This window comes from Ochlerotatus camptorhynchus, unplaced genomic scaffold (assembly GCF_037179485.1).
Source record: "Ochlerotatus camptorhynchus isolate MF236.1 unplaced genomic scaffold, CSIRO-AGI_Acam_v1.1 ptg000631l, whole genome shotgun sequence".
NCBI classification, from domain to species: domain Eukaryota; kingdom Metazoa; phylum Arthropoda; class Insecta; order Diptera; family Culicidae; genus Ochlerotatus; species Ochlerotatus camptorhynchus.
Genome location: NW_027041110.1, coordinates 422,562 through 442,660, shown reverse-complemented (window position 1 = coordinate 442,660; position 20,099 = coordinate 422,562). Strand labels below are relative to the sequence as shown.

General features: G+C 38.6%; 2 protein-coding genes across 5 annotated transcripts in view; one reads left to right on the top strand and one right to left on the bottom strand.

The window, feature by feature from the left end:
- Positions 1-20,099, bottom strand: part of nmo (serine/threonine-protein kinase nemo) — a 288,733-nt gene that overhangs the window by 193,318 nt on the left and 75,316 nt on the right. The gene's annotated exons all lie outside the window — the stretch shown is intronic.
- Positions 14,944-17,636, top strand: LOC135714240 (uncharacterized). Its single transcript, XM_065237575.1, has 3 exons — positions 14,944-16,034; positions 16,288-16,715; positions 16,793-17,636. The coding sequence occupies exons 1-3, from the start codon at positions 15,801-15,803 to the stop codon at positions 16,926-16,928; spliced, it is 798 nt and encodes a 265-aa protein (XP_065093647.1). The 5' UTR covers positions 14,944-15,800; the 3' UTR covers positions 16,929-17,636.

Here is a 20,099-nt window from a genome sequence, read left to right as displayed (position 1 = left end):
AAATATGGGAGGGAGAGAGAATTTATATCTGTAACTGCAAACAGATGTAGTTAATCCGCTTAAAATTTTATGTATAAATATCTTCAATATGAAATGGATGATGTGATGAAATTGTGCGGGGGAAAATAGTGTTTTCAGTAAAATATGGGAATAGAGGGAATTTATATCCGTAAAATAATTAATAACTGAAGAAGTACTTCAGGAACACTTAGCTCAGGGCAGGCAAAAGTTCATCAAAAGCGTCAAAACCAAGAAATAGAAGAAGTAGAAGAAGAAGAATGGAGATTCATGGGATAGCTTCGATTGTGAAGAGAACTCCTGGACCTTCTCTGATTTGCTTGAAACTTTGCATGATTATTTGATATGGGCAATCATCCACATTTATACAAAAATTCGGCCATTTTGAATCTTGATTTTTTTTTTCTTCAATATGACGTATTTGACATTTTTCAAAGCATCGATGACGCGTCGATAAATTTGTAGGTAAAAATAAGTTCTTTCTTAGAAAAATATACACAATAAATATTTCTTAATAATTTTGAGAAGAAATTTTTGAAAAATATAAAAAAAACTTAAATAATAAAAACAACAATAATTGTTCAATATTTTTGATTGTTTTAAAAAAGCTTATGTAAAATGTACGCTTTTGAAATATTGAAAACCTTGAACACTTCAAAATTGACAAAAATCGTAAAACAACAACTTTTGATCTTATGTTTGAATTTTTATAATTCATATTTTTTGTAATTTTTTTCACAGAAAACTTTTTAAATATCTCACATATTGTAATATGTGCAAACATTGCAAAAAAAATGTGTCCGTATTTTGAACGATTTTTGTAAATTCTTAAGTGTCCAAGGTTTTCAATATTTCAAAAACATGCCATTTTAATAAGCTTTTCTTTTAAAAAAAATATTTTTTTTAAGAAGGAAAGATTCCTGTCGACTTTCTTTATTTCCTTATTGAAGCTCCACCGCCATAAGCCCTGTGTCTGCCTCTACTGAGATTTCCTGCCGGGTTCCAATACAGCGCTTGCTTCCAGATTTCGTTTCCTCCCTTTGTAGTGTGTGGCCGACCCACCCCCACTTATGTTCTCGAATTTCTGTTGATATCGGTTTCAGATGACATCGACGATGGAGCTCAGCATTCGAGATCCAGTTGTGAGGTCACCAGGCATAAATTATATACCGCAGGTATCGGTTGATGAAGACCTGCAGCTTTTGAGTGTTTTCGGCTGAAACACACCACGTCGCGCTGGCGTATAACAACAAAGATTTCACGTTTGAATTGAAAATTCAAATTTTAGTATGTTGACTTATCTGGTTGGATCTCAATACATTTCGTAAACTCGCAAAAGCAGCCCTAGCCTTCTTGATTCGTGCACCTGTGTCGCTCTTGGTCCCGCAGTCTAACACTATCTGACTGCCGTGCTACGATTTATTGAAAAATATACACGCCAAATTTCAGAACAAATGTGAATGCTTGCTCATAACTAAAAATTATACAGAGTTTCATGCAAATTGGAGAAGGTCGAATCAAATATTCATATTCTTCTTGCTATTGGCCTACAGTTGCTCATTTGCAGGTTTTTTTTTAAATATTAATTACATTATTTAATCAGGCTCAATCGAATAAATACAATAAATCTTTAAACTATACTCAAGTAGTATAATATAAAAAACAACTTATATTCACTTCAAGTGGTTTCCAAATATGGTACAGCGCTTCCATTGAAGAAATAGACGCAAATCGTGGTCTTCACTTATACACTCATCATGAAATATTTGCTTCTAAGGTCAACAACAAAAGAATCGACCACACAATAGCTGCTATCGAGTGTACGGACGAACGCGTGATACAGATCGAGAGGAACTGCTGCCGGAAACCCGCAGAAAGCAAACTGAATTTGCAGGCTTGTTAATCGATAATCGGCAATAACGGCAACGTTAACGTCTGTTATCACTTAACAACCTGGTAATTTGATTAACATACTCAAATCATGCCAAATGAATTTTGAAGAGGTTCCAGGGGGAGGGATTTCTTAGAGAATAATGATTACAATTCTGTCAATCAAATACTAAGGACAAGTTTAAAGAGAGGATACAGGGGTAAGGGTTACTGGAGATCAAGAATTTCCTGAAGTTTCCGTAGTTCCAAAAGTAATTAATGAGCTAAATGCTTGCAAAATACTGGAGTTTCCCCCGGACTTGGGATGATTTCTGGTACAGTGAAGAGTTCCCGCAAATTTAACAATTATTAGTAACCTATCAAAGTGCCACAAATGTTGAAATTACTTGTGTGCCAACAGTTCTAATTTTTTTTTTTTTGGGTTCATGAAATTCTCTGGGAATTTATAGCATTAGAAGTAGTTATGCAACAGTGCTATTTGGCCAGGTATTGATAGATCACACGAACAGGTTTTCTGATAATCGGCCTTTACTCAGCTAACAAGTGGTCGACATGATGTTGGAGCAAAATTTCGAGATTGCAAAGCTTGATATTCGGTTTAAGTATTCGGACGAATACTATGGCGGCCGAATATTCGGTGCATCACTTATTTGAACAGTTCTGGAAGTCACTGTAATGCCAAAAGTTCCATTTCCCTTGGGAGTACCGGTGGTTTCAGAATAAGTCACAACTTTGAGAGTTCTCAATACGCCAAGATCGTCTAAAACTGCGAGAAATTAGTACCTAGATTCCAGTAACTCCTGGAAATGTTGAAACTCGAATAAGGGCAGATACAGAACGAATGCTTCTGAAACTTCAACAACATCTCGATGACTAAAAATTTCAAGAGCTTCCGGACCTTGAATTTTAAAATCGCAGTACTCCAGGAAAACAATCATGAAGCAACAAACACTTCTGAAGGTTCCGGAAATTTTAGAATCGGAGCCTCGGAGACTCGCAGAGTCTCGTAGTTCTTGAAGGCCGGGAATTTAGGATGTTTCGCATCTTATGAAAGATCTCAAAGTGAATGGACTGCCAGATTTACTGCAGATTTCGTAGCTCCGGAAGTAACCTATCATGGTGACTAGCAAATCCTGTCCTGATTATTAATTTCCCGTTTTTCCTAGAATTTTGTATGGAAAGTACAATGAAGTCGAGCATTTTTTCAAGCCTAGAGTAAACCGGGAATAGAGCCCAGTCGCCTCCAGTATGGTCTGGCTTCATAGCTGCGCCTGAGCTAAGGGAGGCGCAGTTCCTGTACATATCGAAGGCGAATTCACTGCACTTTAAATTCAAGTCTAGAATACACCAGAATCATGTGAAAAATCGGAACTTCAAACAATCATTCATTACTTTACCAAATCAGTCCACGATGTACTAATGATCCGTCCAGTTGCATGCCCGCACTGTTTGAAATCTACCGCCTAAAGAAAGTTGTCAATCACTAGTTTGATTATACTTTACATCGATTATTTACATCCACCGCTAGGCAATTTACGGTGCATCGACATCCATACTGTTTTCGATTTTTATTGCTCACTGACCGCGAAGAAACAAGTGAATTGAAGAAATAACAACAACAGCAAGCAGAAAAATCTACAAAATTTATCATACCACATTAGCAAGCTACACCTTGCACACGCCTCTAGTAGATTTCCAACTATCTATACTGAAAGCAGCTAGCGAATGCGCGCCTGTTGCACATACAGTGTATCACAAAATTGTGCGTACAACTGAGTGGATTTTTTTTAAACACCGAATAGATGATTTTTTAAATCTTGGCATGTGGTTGCATAACTATTTATTGATTTATCGGTATAGTTTTGGACTTTATTGGCTGAGCCTATGGATGAAGTGTGATTTTTTTAAAAATAAAACTGAGCGTTTCAACTTTAACCGTAGTGAACCGATTTTAAACAGATTCATTGTATTTCAAAAAAATATGATTTTTTTTAAAGAAAATGGCGTTTTTCTAAAACAGCTTTAACATCTTATACACTCAACCAAATAAGCCCAATACTATACCGACAACCGATTAATGATTGATGAGCCTGCAGCCAAAAATTAAGAAATCTATGTTTTTAAAATGTGCTCGTACAGCTATTTTTCTAAAATTTAAGGACAACTGTACGCTGAATTTTGAGATATACTGTATGCTGCACTAGGTAGATGTATGTCGGTGCTACTGTTCCTGTGATGCAGAAAAAATATGAAGCCAAATCCGCATCTTGCGTGTCGTTAAACAAGAGCGAAATAAATGACTCTCTCTCTATATTGGCGCACTTATAGGTAGGTACGGCACCCGGACTGATGCTACCGTGAAATATGTGCAACATACATAAAAATCTTTATCGCCTACGTTCATAACAAGCATAAGAAGAAGAAGAAGAAGAAGATACCCACATAGATACCGCGGGCTTGAGTTGAGGATGTTCCAGTTGAGAAAATATAAGAATTTTCCTTTCGGCCGGCTGACGACGCAACGACGACCACACGCACTAACGTTGCTTAAAACACACGCAATTGCTGTATATAGAGAGAGAAATCCCGGTCGTGATGATGTCTCATCCATGGTAGGCACCTTCCTAAGAGGGAAGAAAGCACGTGCTGCTGGCCCAGTCAGGCTTTTACGGTATCATTAAATTAATATATATTTGTTTGCAGATGGTTGATTTTTTCGGTTTCTGTCTTGCGTCGCTGCACTTTGCATCGAACACAACGGTGGAAATTTGCACGCCGGTGTTGCTTGTGGGTGGTACCCATTTTGTGGAGATTGAAAGTTGTACAAACTGTTTCCTAGAAGTGGTGTTGTATCCTTCGTAGTTGTTTGATCACTGAATTAATCATAGAAACGGCTAAATAAAGACCTTCCACGCTCATGTTTTTCATGAAGATTCATCGTGTTATAGGACATCGTTTGGGAAAAATGAGCGCGAGCAATTAATTTTTCCTCTGCCGATAATAGGTGAAGGAATTGACGTAAACTTACAACACCATTTTGGCGTCGCTATTTTAATATTAGTTTAGGGGTTCCAGTGGCACAGCCAGAATTTCCTGCGCTTTGATCAGAGAGCGTATAGTGCATCGTTGTACCAGGTTGGTCTTGACAAATTTCAAGTATGAGAGGGTGATTTCAGTTTGCTCAATAGTGCCTGAGTAAAATGCTACTTTCGATTATTACCCGTAGTTGCGATAGTGAAGATGTATACCCATATTCCCGTTTATGTTCGGGCACGTTTGCCATACAGAAACATTCTTGTTTGATTTTGTGTGGGGGATATGTCTCGGTTATGGACGGGCATATGGGTGATAATACTAAGTTTACGTTAGGATAAAGTTGAAACATTGATAAATGTATCGCTTCAGTTTGAGAAGTACTTCACTTCGTAAGCGTTAAACCATCCTGTTGGCAGGGTCCAACATGGGTTAGCTTGATGTCTATAATGTACTATTAGTTAAAACAGTATTTTTTTTAGTTTTATTTCTACACAACTTAGATCTGGTGTTTCCTAGAAGATAATCATGTTGATGTTCGCTGATTCAAAGAATAAATGAAATAAACATTAAGCTGTCCATAGTTGGGCGTTGTTGAATTTCTGGTACTTGCACAACATTTTATGTGAGTATCCAAGTAACCATATAATCATAAAATAACTTTCAATGTGGGTTCAGAGTGACACAATGTTACTAAGATACGAATTTGTTAGTTGGGTATTCATATTAAACAATTACTTAAAAAAAACTAATCCTGGCTGTATCTCTTTTTCGTTTGCATAAAATACTATTTGATATTACTGACAAGATCAAATCTAAGATGCACCGAGCGTTCATTCCGAGTGGTAAGCGAACCTGACGAAGAAGAAGATGACAATACTGTATGAGTGGTACCATAGAGCCCCTTCTCGCAACGAGTGTATTGTTAATGGACCTGGTCTACGATTCAAGGCTTCTGTGATGATTGATGTCACATAAAAGGTAAAATAGGTAGCACCATCTTCGAAATGTAAGTATTATGGACAATAATCATAACTAGATGAAATACAAGATGATAGGTAACGGGATCAACGATATTTAAACATGCGTATTCATTCTTGACAACTTCAAATTCTACATGTCAACACCTTTGACTCTTCTTTCTCATATTCTTCACCTATGCATCTACGCTTTTATGTTAAGAATTAACTTAGCCCTCATTTATTTTCGGCAGATTTCAATCGACTCGCATATTTTTGTAGACGTTATGCTTCTGATTATCTGATTATTATATTACATATTACAATATATATAAAAAATGTGGGATGAGGAGGGACCCATTAAAGCGATTTGGATGGGGAGAATGAAGAAGTTAATTCCTTGTTGCTAACATTTCGTGGATAAAGGGCGGGCTCTTCTCCCCATTTATTGGAGTATCTTCCTGTTTGATGGCCTCGTTTTCAGACCCATTGGCTAATCAAGCGTTGTTGGAAGAAGATTCTTAATTGTCCTAAGGAAATGAATAGGCGAATTACCTATCAATCCATCCATTCGTTTTTGGCCCTGCACACAACGATTTGCTGATAACAATCAGAGGTTATTAAGCTTGATCAAGTTCAACAGTGAGGAGAGCCCACAGCTATCGCACTAGTAACGTGATTATGGGAATCAATTTCCACTATTTTCGCCAAAATATACATTTCCCAATTCTAGTGAAGTTTGTTCGATTTCCTGGAAAACAGTTAAATAGAAGGCTTGCATTTACTTAAGATAGCCCACAGCAACCAGGGAGCAATTCCTGAGAAATTTCATGTGTTTTGAAATAAATTAAGAAAAAATTTCAGTGCATACCTACTAAAAGGTTGGGAAAAACTCACAGAGAAGTAAAAAAATCCGTAGAAATTGGGATGCAACTACATCTAGATGCAGCTGGCCAACACACTTAGCATAGCATAGCGTAGCATAAATGATTGCACAAATCGTGGGGGGCTATATAATGGTCAACCAATACATTTTGTCGAAAATATCGTGTGTTGCCGTGAAAAAAAAAAACACTTGGGACTATTGGTTTTTCCCACACATTAAAATCGACAAATCAAACATCCTTACAATTGCAAGGGATAGGAAGGAAAATTAGTCCAAGATCTACTTAAGAAGATGCAGGGAACCCATACTACCTTCATAGATGCCACGGGAGGGAACATTTGTGTTAGTAGGAAATGGAATATATTTAGGAATCTCTATTTGGCAATATAAAGTAAAGTTTATGTGAAAATGTAAACAAATTTAAATTAATACAAAAAGAAATATAATGAGAGAGAGAAGGATTAGTATTTTCCATTTAATTCCACTACTTTATTTGCTTATCCTTGACAGATACGCGTATTTCGTCTACAATGTGCAGACTTCTTCAGTGTCTTGTACTAATACTCGACGTCGAGTATTAGTACAAGACACTGAAGAAGTCTGCACATTGTAGACGAAATACGCGTATCTGTCAAGGATAAGCAAATAAAGTAGTGGAATTAAATGGAAAATACTAATCCTTCTCTCTCTCATTATACAGGTATTCCACTAAGACGCCCACATTCATCAGGACAAAAAGAAAGATCTCACCAAAATTATCTGCTATAAGTCTGTCTTTTCATGTTTTCGAAGCTGTTTCATGCATCATCCTTGCCAATACTCTCCAGCAACCGTTTTCTTTCACACCGAAGCATTGAGACCATTCCTCACTCTTTCGCCTGCGCTACTGTATTGGAAGCAAACCGCAGGATTCACAGCAGAATGGGCAGACTCTTCAGTGTTTGGAGTACATCTGATCACCAACACCATCATAGAACGATTAGAAAACCCAACACCTCCGACGCAGGCATCGATCGTTTCACTATGCCACACATTTCTGGTCCGGGAGCACACGTGAAGGAAATAAAACAAGTATGCAGATAGCGACATCGATGAATCACGTTTCCTTCTCGATTCGAAAACTTCCCAGAAAGCGAGAAAACCGCCACAATCACACACGCATAACCGTCGGGAGGCAAAGTGCCAGTGCTTATCAGCCAAATGCAAACGAAAACAATCAAAGCGAAAGCACGCACAAAACAGAGAGAAAACTTAAAACAGAACCGTATCCGACGGGTTTCGAAACTCCATCATCTATTATCTTAACTCTCTGGCCCTGAAAAGAGCTGTTTTGTTGCCAAAGTTGGTGATGATTCAACCTCCCGAATCGTACAGCCGCTTACGCTTGGCGTGTTCAGTGTAGGTGACAGCATCACGGATCTCATGTTCCAGGAACACCTTCAGCACACCCCGTAGATCAGACCGGAGATACGTTTGACACCGCCACGGCGAACCAGACGACGGATGGCGGTTATCACGAAGAACCTTGCGATGACGCTTGGCGCCTTCTTTACCAAGACCTTTTCTTCCTTTGCCACGACCAGTCATAGTTGCTTGTTATGTAGAAGAGTGGACTACCTAATCTGCCACCACCTTCCTACTGCCGCTATTGATACTTCTGCTGCCTGGTCACCACGCCGTCCGAAGCGAAAATGAGTTGAGGCTAGACAGCAGCGCTCAGGTTGAAGCAGAATGACCAAGTGGTACTCGATTATGACGACTGGGTTTGAGAAGAACGTTTATTTCATGAAGAAACAGTGATAAAATTATCACTTTTTATTTGTGCATTCGTACATTGGACAATGCTTGACATTACCACTTTTTCAATAGTTTCTTGTTGAAAACCATCAGTCAGAAGCATTGCTATTGATGCGTCGAAATATTTCTGCTCGATTGGTAATAAAGTTATTGAAATTGGTCCATGGGCAGCTGCGCTATTAACATTCAAAATCTTTCATAATTTTGTTACATGTTCCATTTTAGATTCTCACAAAGTGTACTCCCATATAGAAATCACAGACGTAGTACTACGTCAAACATGTCTTTGGCAAATTTTGAGGCTGAGTTCCTGCACTTTTTGCGATTTATGAGTAAACTGAACAACAACTACAACTGCTACAACTACAACTACAACTGCTAGGGTAGGTGTACCAGTTATGGCTAGACGTTCCTATTATGGTGTGTTCCAATAATGGCCTATGGAATTCCCATAGGCCATAATTGGAACACACCATAATAAGAACGTCTAGCCATAACTGATACACCTACCCTACTACTTTAAAATAGATCTTATTTTTTTTTAATTTCTGGCCTGTGCGACAAAATTACTGATCAATTATTTTTTGCGCAGGAGTCTTAAATGCACAATATTTATAAAAAAAAATTAAGTTCTTAGATTAAGAAAAAAAATACGAATCGGGTTTCTTTTAAAATTTGGAATTGGAAAAACTACTCAAAATGTGGAATATTGAAAAAATTTACAAGATCACAGATTAAAAAAAAATATTTGGCACTGAAAAATTTTCAAGACTCTGCAACATGGAAGAATGTTCAGGGCTCCAGCAATTGAAAAAAAAAACTATCTATAGAATTCTGAGAACAATACCTCGCATTCGCATTGGGCAAGTTGCACAAATTCGTAGGTGGTACAAGTCCAAGACTATTGTTTGAGAGTGTTGCCACCTCGGTCCGTTACCGTATTGAACTCGGCCTATTATATGGAAGTAGCACTACCTCCAACAATCGAGAACTGTCCTGGCCACGTCCTTGCAACTGCTGGGAATGGGAAGGATTGTTAGTTGGACACTTACTTAAGAGAGATGCAGAGAACTCTACGACCTATCACAGGAGTTAAGAGGTTAGTTAAGTGGAAGGGTAAATTTATAATAGCAATGGGGATAGAATAAAGCATAGTGAAAAATTGCAAGGAGGGGTATAGAATTCTGAAAAAAAATACCTATGGATTTATAAGGATAATTTAAAAGACATTAAAGTTTGAATTCAAGAGAAACACTCAGAAGAATCACTACAAACTGGCAAACATCCTAAGGGAGTTCTGACCAGGAATCCAAGATAATTCTGAGATAATGTCCTGAGATGAATTCCTAGCTAATAGGGGAAATGGCTTATTGGCCTATGATTCTGAGATTGGGCCTATCGCTAAAAATCTGCTGTTCATCAATTTTATCTAGATGAACGCGTCATTGGGACGGTACTAATGGATATTTTTAGTCGCTATTCTAAATTTAGTCGACTTCTGAATTTCTGTATGGACCCAAATTAGGGGCATTTAGGCCGACATTACATCCATTTCCCCTACCTATAATACTTCCATGGGAGTTGTGAAAAGAACATTAAAGATAATTTCTGGGCATCTGTAGGAGAATAGCAAGTGAATTTTAAGAATAATTGCAAGATAATTTTAGCGAGAATTTCATTTTGAGAATATTTTTAAAGCACCTAATTGAATTTTTAGGATAATTTTAAAGGAATTCTATGGAGAATTCCGAGGTAATTCTTAGGGAAGTTTCAAGGGAATTCTGAATTCTAAGATACGAGAAGAGTTCCAAGGGTACTTTCTTGTGAGTTTAAGGATAATCTCATGATTATTCTGATCAGAATTCAAAGGTAATTAAGGAAAACAAAATGTATGTTTATTTTTAAGGTTAATATTAAACCATTTGGAAAAGTTACACATAAGCTGATAAAGTTGAAATCTACATAACACAGAGATCATGGAAATTTCAGAAATTTATTAAGTTACTTATCAAATTCCCGGTTTTCCCGGATCGCTGGCCACCATCGATGACATGTAGTTACCGAAAATTCATGCCTGGCACCATTTTCATATCCAAGATGGTATACCCACCGGGTTTCAACTTGGATTGGGTGCTCGATGTGATTAAAGCGATGTGGATCGATACAGGTTTGCAATTAAATCTTAGAAGAGCAAAAAGTGAATGCGAACTTAAAGAAGCTACAACGGTAGGCTTAGCTAGTTCCTTTCATTTGGAAGGTTCAATGCGTTAGTTTTACGGAGCTGAGTCAAGGGTAGTCTTGTAATAATTTAACAATTAGAGTAAGCTGGGGCAAGATAGGTCATGTACTTGATTTCTTTATAGCTTTGTTTGTCACCATCAACAGGCATGAAAGCAAACCATCATTGGGGTTGCATTGAACCTGTTGATATTGACAAACGTAAATAAATAAATTAACTAGCTGATCCATCTTGCACCGGGACCCATCTTTCCTCATCTTATCTTACCCTTTATAATTTGATCAAATCCCAAAAAAATATATAAGAAAATTTAAAATTGTATGACGAACTCTCTTCTCAATAGGAACTAATTTGTTTGCGATCTGGATTTAATAATCATTTGCGAGCCAAAAATTTACGTATTGTTCAATATTGACCATGCATGAGACTTGAGGGGAGGTTCTCATTAAATTTTGTTTTAAATCGATTTTTTATTATTGCATTTTTTGAAAGGTATATTACTATATTGTGTTGAAAGGGTTTTTCGATCCGCGCACAAACAAAGTTTCTACAGGCCATTGTACGAAGCGGCGTCTCGGCCGCCATGACTTTAAACGCGTTTATCTCGAGACACGATTTTTCAAAACTGCGTTCAATTTCATTTGAAAACGGTTCAATTTAACAACTTTTACCTTGACCATTCGAAAGAAAACCTTTTTCATTGGAGGAATGACCTATAAAATCTACAAATTCTTTGTATTCACTATTTTGTCTGAAGTCTTAAAAGAGGAAAAAAGGGGTGAAAAATCGACCAAAACGTTTGAGATCGCACCATTTCGTCAAATTTGAAGTTTTTTACCCGTTCTTAGGTCATTCCTCCAATACATTTAGTTCACTTTAAAGCCTCATTAATCGTGTTGTGTTTCAGATCGATCCAGAGATACTAGGCTGTACGCAGTTTGACCATTTCAGGCGTACATTACCTTACTTAAAACGTGACCACGGGCGCCATTTTGTTTTTTCGCCTTGTGGAAATAAAGACGAAGTTCTAAGCTTTTTTAATTTCAAAACCACGTCCTTCTATGATTTTTTTTCATTGGCGCACAAAAAAATGCCAAACTTTGCTTACTTTTTGGACATTTGAATGAGAACCTCCCTTTAAACAATACGGGTGCAACATAAAATGGAAAAGATACAGGCTTTTTCGATGTCCATTTTATAAAATGAGCAGTCCTTGAATTTGGCAGAACAGTATTGTCGAAGACCACAAATCGATCCGAGTTATGTGCAAAACCATGGGTGAGGAACATTGCAGATTCACAACTGGGTTTGTCTAACATCATTTTCCCGGTTTGATTGGAACAGCTAAATATGACAAAATTAACTCAAGTAACGTTACAAGTTTTTCGATGTTTTACAAGTGCGAGGTCTACAAGAGAAAAGGAATGCGGTAGTTTTCAAAGGAATTTTTAAGATAATTGCTAGGAAATTTCTAAAATAATCTTTTACAAATTTTGAGAAGAATCTTAGCGGAATATTTAGAAAACGTGGTATGCCGAGAGTTACGAAGGCTGTTATGCAATAAACCAATTTTTGCCTGTTAACCTGTTGGTTATTCTGATGGCGCATGTAAAACGGCCCATAAAAAATGTCTAAAGAATTTATGGACGATTGGCTACGGTGGGGGAAGGCAGTCGAAAACCTATCAAAAACTGTCTATTCATTTTGTAAATACGGGGACAGTTTTGGAAAAAATTTAGACGATCCCCAACTCAACCCTCCCCCTCCATTGAAAGTTAACCAAACTTGCCTAGGAGTAATATAAACCCACCGACTTTCAAATCTTTTCAGTAAAAATCTTTAAAGCACACTCGAAATGCAAACTATCCGAAAGCTCCTAAAACACTTTGATAGAGTTCTGAGTAGAAGTCAGTAACAAATACACGTGTTAAATGTTACATAAGTAAACGCTAGTTATACATAGTGTATCTCAAAATTGAGCGTACATTTTTTCCTTGATTTGTTTTCCGTAGATCTTGTTTTCCGTGCTGAGCACCAATGCTACCGACGCTACCGACGCTAGGGAGGCAGCTCCCACACCTGGACCCTACCTATCGACCCATCAACTCATGAACCGGCGACCAACGGCTTTACTTCAGACGTGATCAGAGATGTTATGCCTCAGAACATCCCGGCGGCGCCGACTGGGATTGAACCCAGGCCTGCTCGGGTGAGAGGTAATCACGCTCACACCACCGGCGCTGCTAAATTGAGCGTACAGCTGTCCGTAAATTTCAGAAAAAAACAGCTGTACAAGCGCACAACTTAAAAAGTTAGATTTCTAAATTTTTGGCTGCTTGCTCATCATCATTTATTGGTTATGGGTATAGTATTGGGCTTATTTGGATGAGTGTGTAAGAAGTTAGAGCTATTTCCTAAAAATAAACACATTTTCTTGAAATACAATGAACCAAAAATGTTGAAATTTTGCTCATCTGTAGTCATAATAGGGTAGATGTACCAGTTATGGCTATAGGTTCCTTTTATGGTGTGTTCCAATTATGGCCTATGGGAATTCCATAGGCCATAACTGGAACACACCATAATAGGAACGTATGGCCATAATTGGTACACCTACCCTAAAGATCTTTAAAATGCCGCAATTTTTTCTAAAATCCGCCTACTATGAAAAAAGTTGAAAATCGGCCGTTTTACTGAAATTACTCAAACTTCATACATACTCTGCCAATAAAGTTAAAAGGTATACTGATAAAGATTAAGATAGTTGTTCAACCACTAGCCAAGATTTCAAAAATCTATCTACTCACAGTCTTTTAAATAAAGGGTGTCCACGATGAAATTGCCACACTATGAAATTGCTCTAACTTTTTAACCGTTGGGTAGAATTTAATGAAAATTTGGGTGGATTTAGTTCATAGTGCATTATTTACATCCTGCAAATGGAGTCGAAAGAACAGCTCGTGCGTGATAAAATCTTGCGCATTCATCACGAGAACAAGGAGCTCTCGCATCGTTCCATCGCTAAAACGTTGGGAATCGCGAATTCCACGGTGTCGCAAGTGATTAAGCGGTTTGAGGAACGGTTGACCACCGATCGGAAGCCCAGAAGCGAAGGAAAAAGTATTCCGTACAACACCAAAAATCACAACCGCGTAGTTGGGGCCTTCAACCGAAATCCGAACGCCTCCGTTAGGGATGTGGCTAAGAAGCTGCACCTAAGCCGAAGTTTTGTCCAGAAGGCCAAAACTAAGGCTGGACTTCGTACGTTCAAGGTACAAAAGGCCCCTAATCGCGACGAGAAGCAGAACAAGTCCGCCAAAACCCGTGCCAGGAAGTTGTACCTCAACATGCTGACGAAAGTTGAATGCTGCATCATGGACGACGAAACATATGTGAAGGCCGACTTCAAACAGATCCCCGGCAACCTGTTTTTCACGGCCAAGGATAAGTTCAGCGTTCCGGAGCATGTCCGCACTCAGAAGATGTCCAAATTTGCGAAGAAATTCCTGGTTTGGCAAGCCATCTGCACGTGCGGGAAGCGGAGTGCACCTTTCGTGACCCAGGACACGATGAACGGACAGGTGTACATAAAAGAGTGCCTCCAGAAGCGGCTGCTTCCTCTCCTGAAGGCCCACAACGTCCCAACAATCTTCTGGCCGGATTTGGCCTCATGCCACTACTCCAAGGACGTGCTGAAGTGGTATGCGGACAATAAGGTCAATTTCGTGCCGAAAATGTTCAACCCTCCCAACACTCCGGAGCTCCGCCCCATCGAGAAGTACTGGGCGATTATGAAGCAGCACCTTCTTAAACGACCTAAGGTAGTGAAGACAGTCAAGGGAACTGAAGAAAGTATGGGTTTACATGCAAAAAACGGTTGATTCACAGGTTGTGCAGAATCTTATGGTCGGGGTTAAGGCCAAGGTGCGGGAATTTGCGTATGGACTGTAAATATAATACGAGTAAAATGGTAAAATGAAGTTTAATAGTTATTTCTCAATCCCTGAAAATTTGATGGCAATCGGATGAAAACTCGAATTTTGCGAATCAATTTTGTGTGTAGCAATTTCATCGTGGACACCCTTTAATTGCCCATTCAGATGTACGATCAATTTTGAGATACACTGTATTTTAACTACATAGCTTGAAAACAGAAGGCACACATTTTTTTTTAGCATGAATGTCCTTTTATAAATTTTAGAATATTATGTCCAAAAATTTCATCACTTATCACCCAGTTGTGTTACTTTCATAAAAAAAAACTCACAATTCATTCAACTTTTACACCTTCACTATCCATCGCCCGTCCGAGGTTGACGGCTTCGACTAAGAAGCAAACAGGAGCTCCACAGCAAGAAAAAAAAATCAAACCACAAACAACACTGCCCATGTCTACCTTCTACTAATTTGCTAACATTTTTCGCCCAACAAATCGGAAGCAAACGACCACCAACGGCAGCGGTAACGATCGACGGTGGATAACCGAGCGATGATAGTGGGTGATGCGAGCGGGAGGGAAAACCATCGGAAAATTGCATGTCCACGGCCCAGGCAGAAACGCAAACGCCCGCAAGTGAAATGGAAAAAAAGGGAAAAGAAAAGAAAATTGCGCGTCGATCGCGTCGAAAATGAAAAATGTGAAAATATGTTGTGCTGCACTCGAAACATAAGATACATACCCACACAAGGCATATACCACCCCCCGGAGCACATAGGGAGCCTCGGCCAAGATTAAACAGAGCATTCAGTGTACTTTAAAAGCAGATGCATATCAATTGTCTAAGTCAGTATCAGTACGGATTGCAATCGATTAAGTGCAGTGCCCAGTAGTAGCAGCAGTGAAGTTTTGGGATAAATCATCGCGAACTTTCGGAACGGTTGTGTGAGAGAACGTGTGCGTGGAAGTGATCAAGGGACTTTCTGAGAGATACAGTTGTGAATTGTGATTCTCAAGTGCCACCCAGCAAACAGAAACAAAATGTCACGCCGAAGCACCGTGTTGGAATATCTATTGCTTGCCTCATTCATCACCTCCGCACTGTGCGCCACGACACGCGGCCAGACCCGCGTCGGGCAGAAGAACGAGAATAGCTGGTTCACTGGTGAGCTGAGTGTGCTGCAGAAGGTCTACGATGACTGCCAGGATAAGCAAGATTTCACCGGTTGCCTCAAGGGCAAGGCCCTGACTGCCATCTCGCGCGCTGTTGATATGGTGAGTTTGTGAAGAAGGGGAGATTAGGTGTTCCGGGATGTTAATAGTGCTAACGGTAGATACTCGGTCAGTGAGTGATTTAATAGACGATGAACATTGTAGTTGAATGTTACAGTGGTGACTAAATTGCACTAAATGGTCAGTGACTCCGCTCTCAAAATTATCAGAGTGTTTATGCCCAAGCCATGAGAAAAAAAACTGCATTTACTAGAATTGATTGCAACACATAACTAACTCTACCATCTACCCACAGGAATCGGTCCAACTGTTGGACGGAGTGTCACTGGTCAAGCAGAAGACTGCCGAAAACGTGAGCATCCCGCTACTGTCCGATGCCCGCGCTCTGAGCGGTCTTGGCGAGGTCGATCGTTCGATCCTGGCCAAGCTGAACAAGTTCTTCCAGACACACTCTCTGCGCGTTGACATGCAACAGCAGGAAGGAGCTGCTGCCCGTGGAAAAAGTCAGAACAAACACCACCGCTACATCATCGCTGCCGTCCTGACCGCCATGGGAATTGCCGGACCAATCGGTCTTAAGGTTCTGGCTGCTGTCGCCGGTAAGGCTCTGGTCATCTCGAAGGTTGCCCTCACCATCGCTGGTATCCTGGCCCTAAAAAAGATCTTCGCCCACGATCGCCATGAGGAAACCAGCTTCCAGGTTCATGCCGGACATGACAACAGGTAATATCTTAAACCAAACATTACCTCCCCTCTCTGGAAGCACTAACTCATAAACACCCTGTCCTTCCCACCTGCAGACGAAATGCCTACGTAGTCCGCAACCCAGCCAAGATGGCCGCCAGTGTTGACCCTTACCGGTACTACTACGATCAGCAACAGCAGCAACAACAACAACAGCAGCAGCAACAGCAGCAGCAGTACGGTACCATGTAAACTCAACTCGATCCGATCAATCCGGAACAAACCACGAAAGCAACATAAACATAGAAGAAAGCAACGAGTCCCTTTGTAAATTAATATTTATTTTAACTTATCACCATCGGCGTCGATAAATTATTGCTAGTGCTATTAAATATTACCTGTTATTTAACGAAGACAACCAAAACTCAAAAGTGGCCACAGTTAGCGACTCCCGCCAGCAGTTTCCACGAAGTCCTGATCGATCATCGATTTAGTGACGATCGCAGGGCAACGGCGACAGCTGGCATTGTAAATTTATAAACGAGAAAACTACAGCATTGCAACCAAAAATTAATAAACCAAATTCAGACAGCGATACACAAACAAACCTGCCCGAGCCCAAGGAAGAGGATCCCAGGTGTTAGCAGTAAGCGAATTGAAGAGTTGATTTAACGTAAGAAAAAGACGACAATTTGTAAGCGTGTGAGTGTGAGATTTTTAATTGGCAAACAACTGTAATCATTACTTGTAATGGGGAACATCCCTTAGGACAATGCGCGGTCCTACATCGATGCGCAGATCAATAAATGGAATGATATAAGCAACTTCTAGAAAAAAAATTGTTTTATTTTTATTACGGCCTGCAGGTAGCTCAATCGGAAAACCGATCCTTGTAGGAATTAACGCGTAGTTTGAAGAGAAGAATGTTACATAAACATAAAAACAAACACTGAACGCAATAAACAAATGCGACGTTTTTCCCTTAAAAAGCTATTTTGAAAAATAAAAAAATATATGAAAACCATAAAGAATAATATTTTAAAATAACAAAGTAAACAAGACAAATAATCAAAAATGTATAGAAATAGAAACTCAAAAGAAAACTATCAGTTGCTTTTGCCCAAGTAATCTTTTAATTTACAAAGTTACAAGGTTAGAACATATATTTTGCCATAAAATCACAAATAAAATCTTCAACCAATATCCCTAAGGCCATAATTGGCACACGTAGTCCAAAAGAGAAGATTTATTTTTAGTCAGATATAATTCATAGGCCTTCATTAGACCATTTAGTGAAATCAAAAAAAAAAATATACATGAAATAGGAGAAATGGATGTAACGTCGGCCTAAATGCCCCTAATTTCGGCCCATACATAAATTCAGCAATCGACTAAATTTTCAATAGCGACCAAAATATCCATTGATAAATATCAGATTTTTAGCGATGGGCCCAATCTTAGATCCATAGGCCTACATTAGAGCCGTTTCCCTTAACTCAAATATTTGTGTATCGGTCTAGCAACGACAGAACCAGTTGAAAACCGGAGAGTATAATTGATAGTGCTAGAAAGCGTACTGGATACTGTAGATGTAACTTCCGCTCGTTACCTTGAATATTTGTCGAGGCATTAATCGATCCATGTGAAAAAGACGAAGAAAACGTACCTGGAAAAAGAGAGAGAAAACAATCGATTAATTAAACAATTGTAAAAGGTCTTTGGGGCCTTCCTTGGCTCAGTCGGTAAAGGCGTAGCTATAAAGCAAGACCATGCTGGAGGTGGCTGGGTTCGATTCCTGGTCCGGTCTAACAATTTTTCGGGTTGGAAAATTTCTCGACTTCCCTCTTTGCAGTTTTATTTTTTAAGTATGTAGGAAATATCATTTAAGTACAACATAAAAAGAAATGGAGAGAGTGATTGCAGTTTGCTCAAAAGTGCCTGAGTAAAATGCAAGTATTTTCGATGATATACACCCATATTCTCGTTTATTTCTGGACGTGTTTGTCTTACAGAAATATTTTTATTTGATTTTGTGTGGTGCATGTGTTTCGGGCGAGAACGGGCATATAGGTGATAATATTAAGTTTACGTTAGGATAACGTTGAAAAATTGATAAATGTATCGCTTCGGTTTGAGAAGCACTTCACTTCGCAACCGATGAACCATTCTGACGGCCCACATTACCGTGCAGGCACCGTGTGTTGGCACGCAGCGTTGCCAGGTCATTTTCAGAAAAATCTCGACCAGGTAAAATATAAAATCTGGAAAAATCTGGAATGCTCAAAAAAATCCTCTTTTTAACATAATACTATTGAAATCAAAGTGATGTGCCAATCTCCCGTAAAAATAGGTCAGTATAATCATCTGGAATTTATGTAAGGTACTAGAATGGTTATAAATTACATGTTTAAATAAATTATATAAAGCAAATAGTTAGCATTGCTAAAATCATCTAAAAGTTGAAAAGTATTGGCATGGTGTGCCTAAAAGTTCAAATATCTAGTACACAGAATTTCAAAAAATGAGTTAAAATACTGCAGAAAATATTTTTAAACTGTAACTTTTTTAAAAAGTGTGAGAAGCAAAGAATCAAGCAACTTTGATGACATTGATGATCAACATAATAATAGAATAATAGAAGAATAATAGTAGCCCTTACTATTTGATGCAGTACCAGAATATGTCTGAAAGATGTCATTAGTTCTGAACTATTCTAATATTACCCTGAGGTTGATCAGACTTACAATTTAATTCTTGACAACATACAACACCTAGTAAACCAGTAGGCAATTTTAATTTTATGAAAAATTCACCTGGCTGAAGTGAGAACCAAAGCCTCACATCGTGGTACTCACAAACATTTTACCTAAACTACGGGTAACTCCACTATTCGCATGAGCATTACGAATAATTTTATGCCAATGAATAATTTTATTATATAACTCAAATGAAAGTCTGAAAGCGTCATTTTTGAAGTCTCAGGATCTTGAAATGATTCTAAATTCTGGAATTTATATTTTTTTTTCTGGGTCTCTGATCATAAATTTTTTTGCTGGTCTGAATTTACTTGGAACTTTTTACAGGATATCTTCGTCATTTTTTCAGAGTTCCCTTTGAATCATCCTAGAATTCCATCATACTTCTTTTCTGGATTCTCCTAAAATAATCTTGATAATCTTCAAACTTTTTCAACAGCATTCTAGGGGTTCTCACACTGAAAATAAAATTTAGTACATATAACAAAAGCGCTCGTTTATTCCACGAATCTTTTCGTTGTTATCTGCAACGAAATAGACTCGTACTATGTATGAATCTAGTTTTGTTTAATTATAAAAATCATTCACTTCGTAACATTCTTGTATTTTACGAATGCATCATAAAATAAATACGAATTATTCGTGACAAGAAGTACAAGCATTGTAA

Excerpts from the sequence above, each read along its gene's own strand:
- LOC135714240 (XM_065237575.1), top strand. The coding sequence starts at position 15,801 with ATGTCACGCCGAAGCACCGTGTTGGAATATCTATTGCTTGCCTCATTC. Across the intron at positions 16,035-16,287 it reads TCTCGCGCGCTGTTGATATG|GAATCGGTCCAACTGTTGGA; the intron begins GTGAGTTTGTGA and ends ATCTACCCACAG. Across the intron at positions 16,716-16,792 it reads CATGCCGGACATGACAACAG|ACGAAATGCCTACGTAGTCC; the intron begins GTAATATCTTAA and ends TCCCACCTGCAG.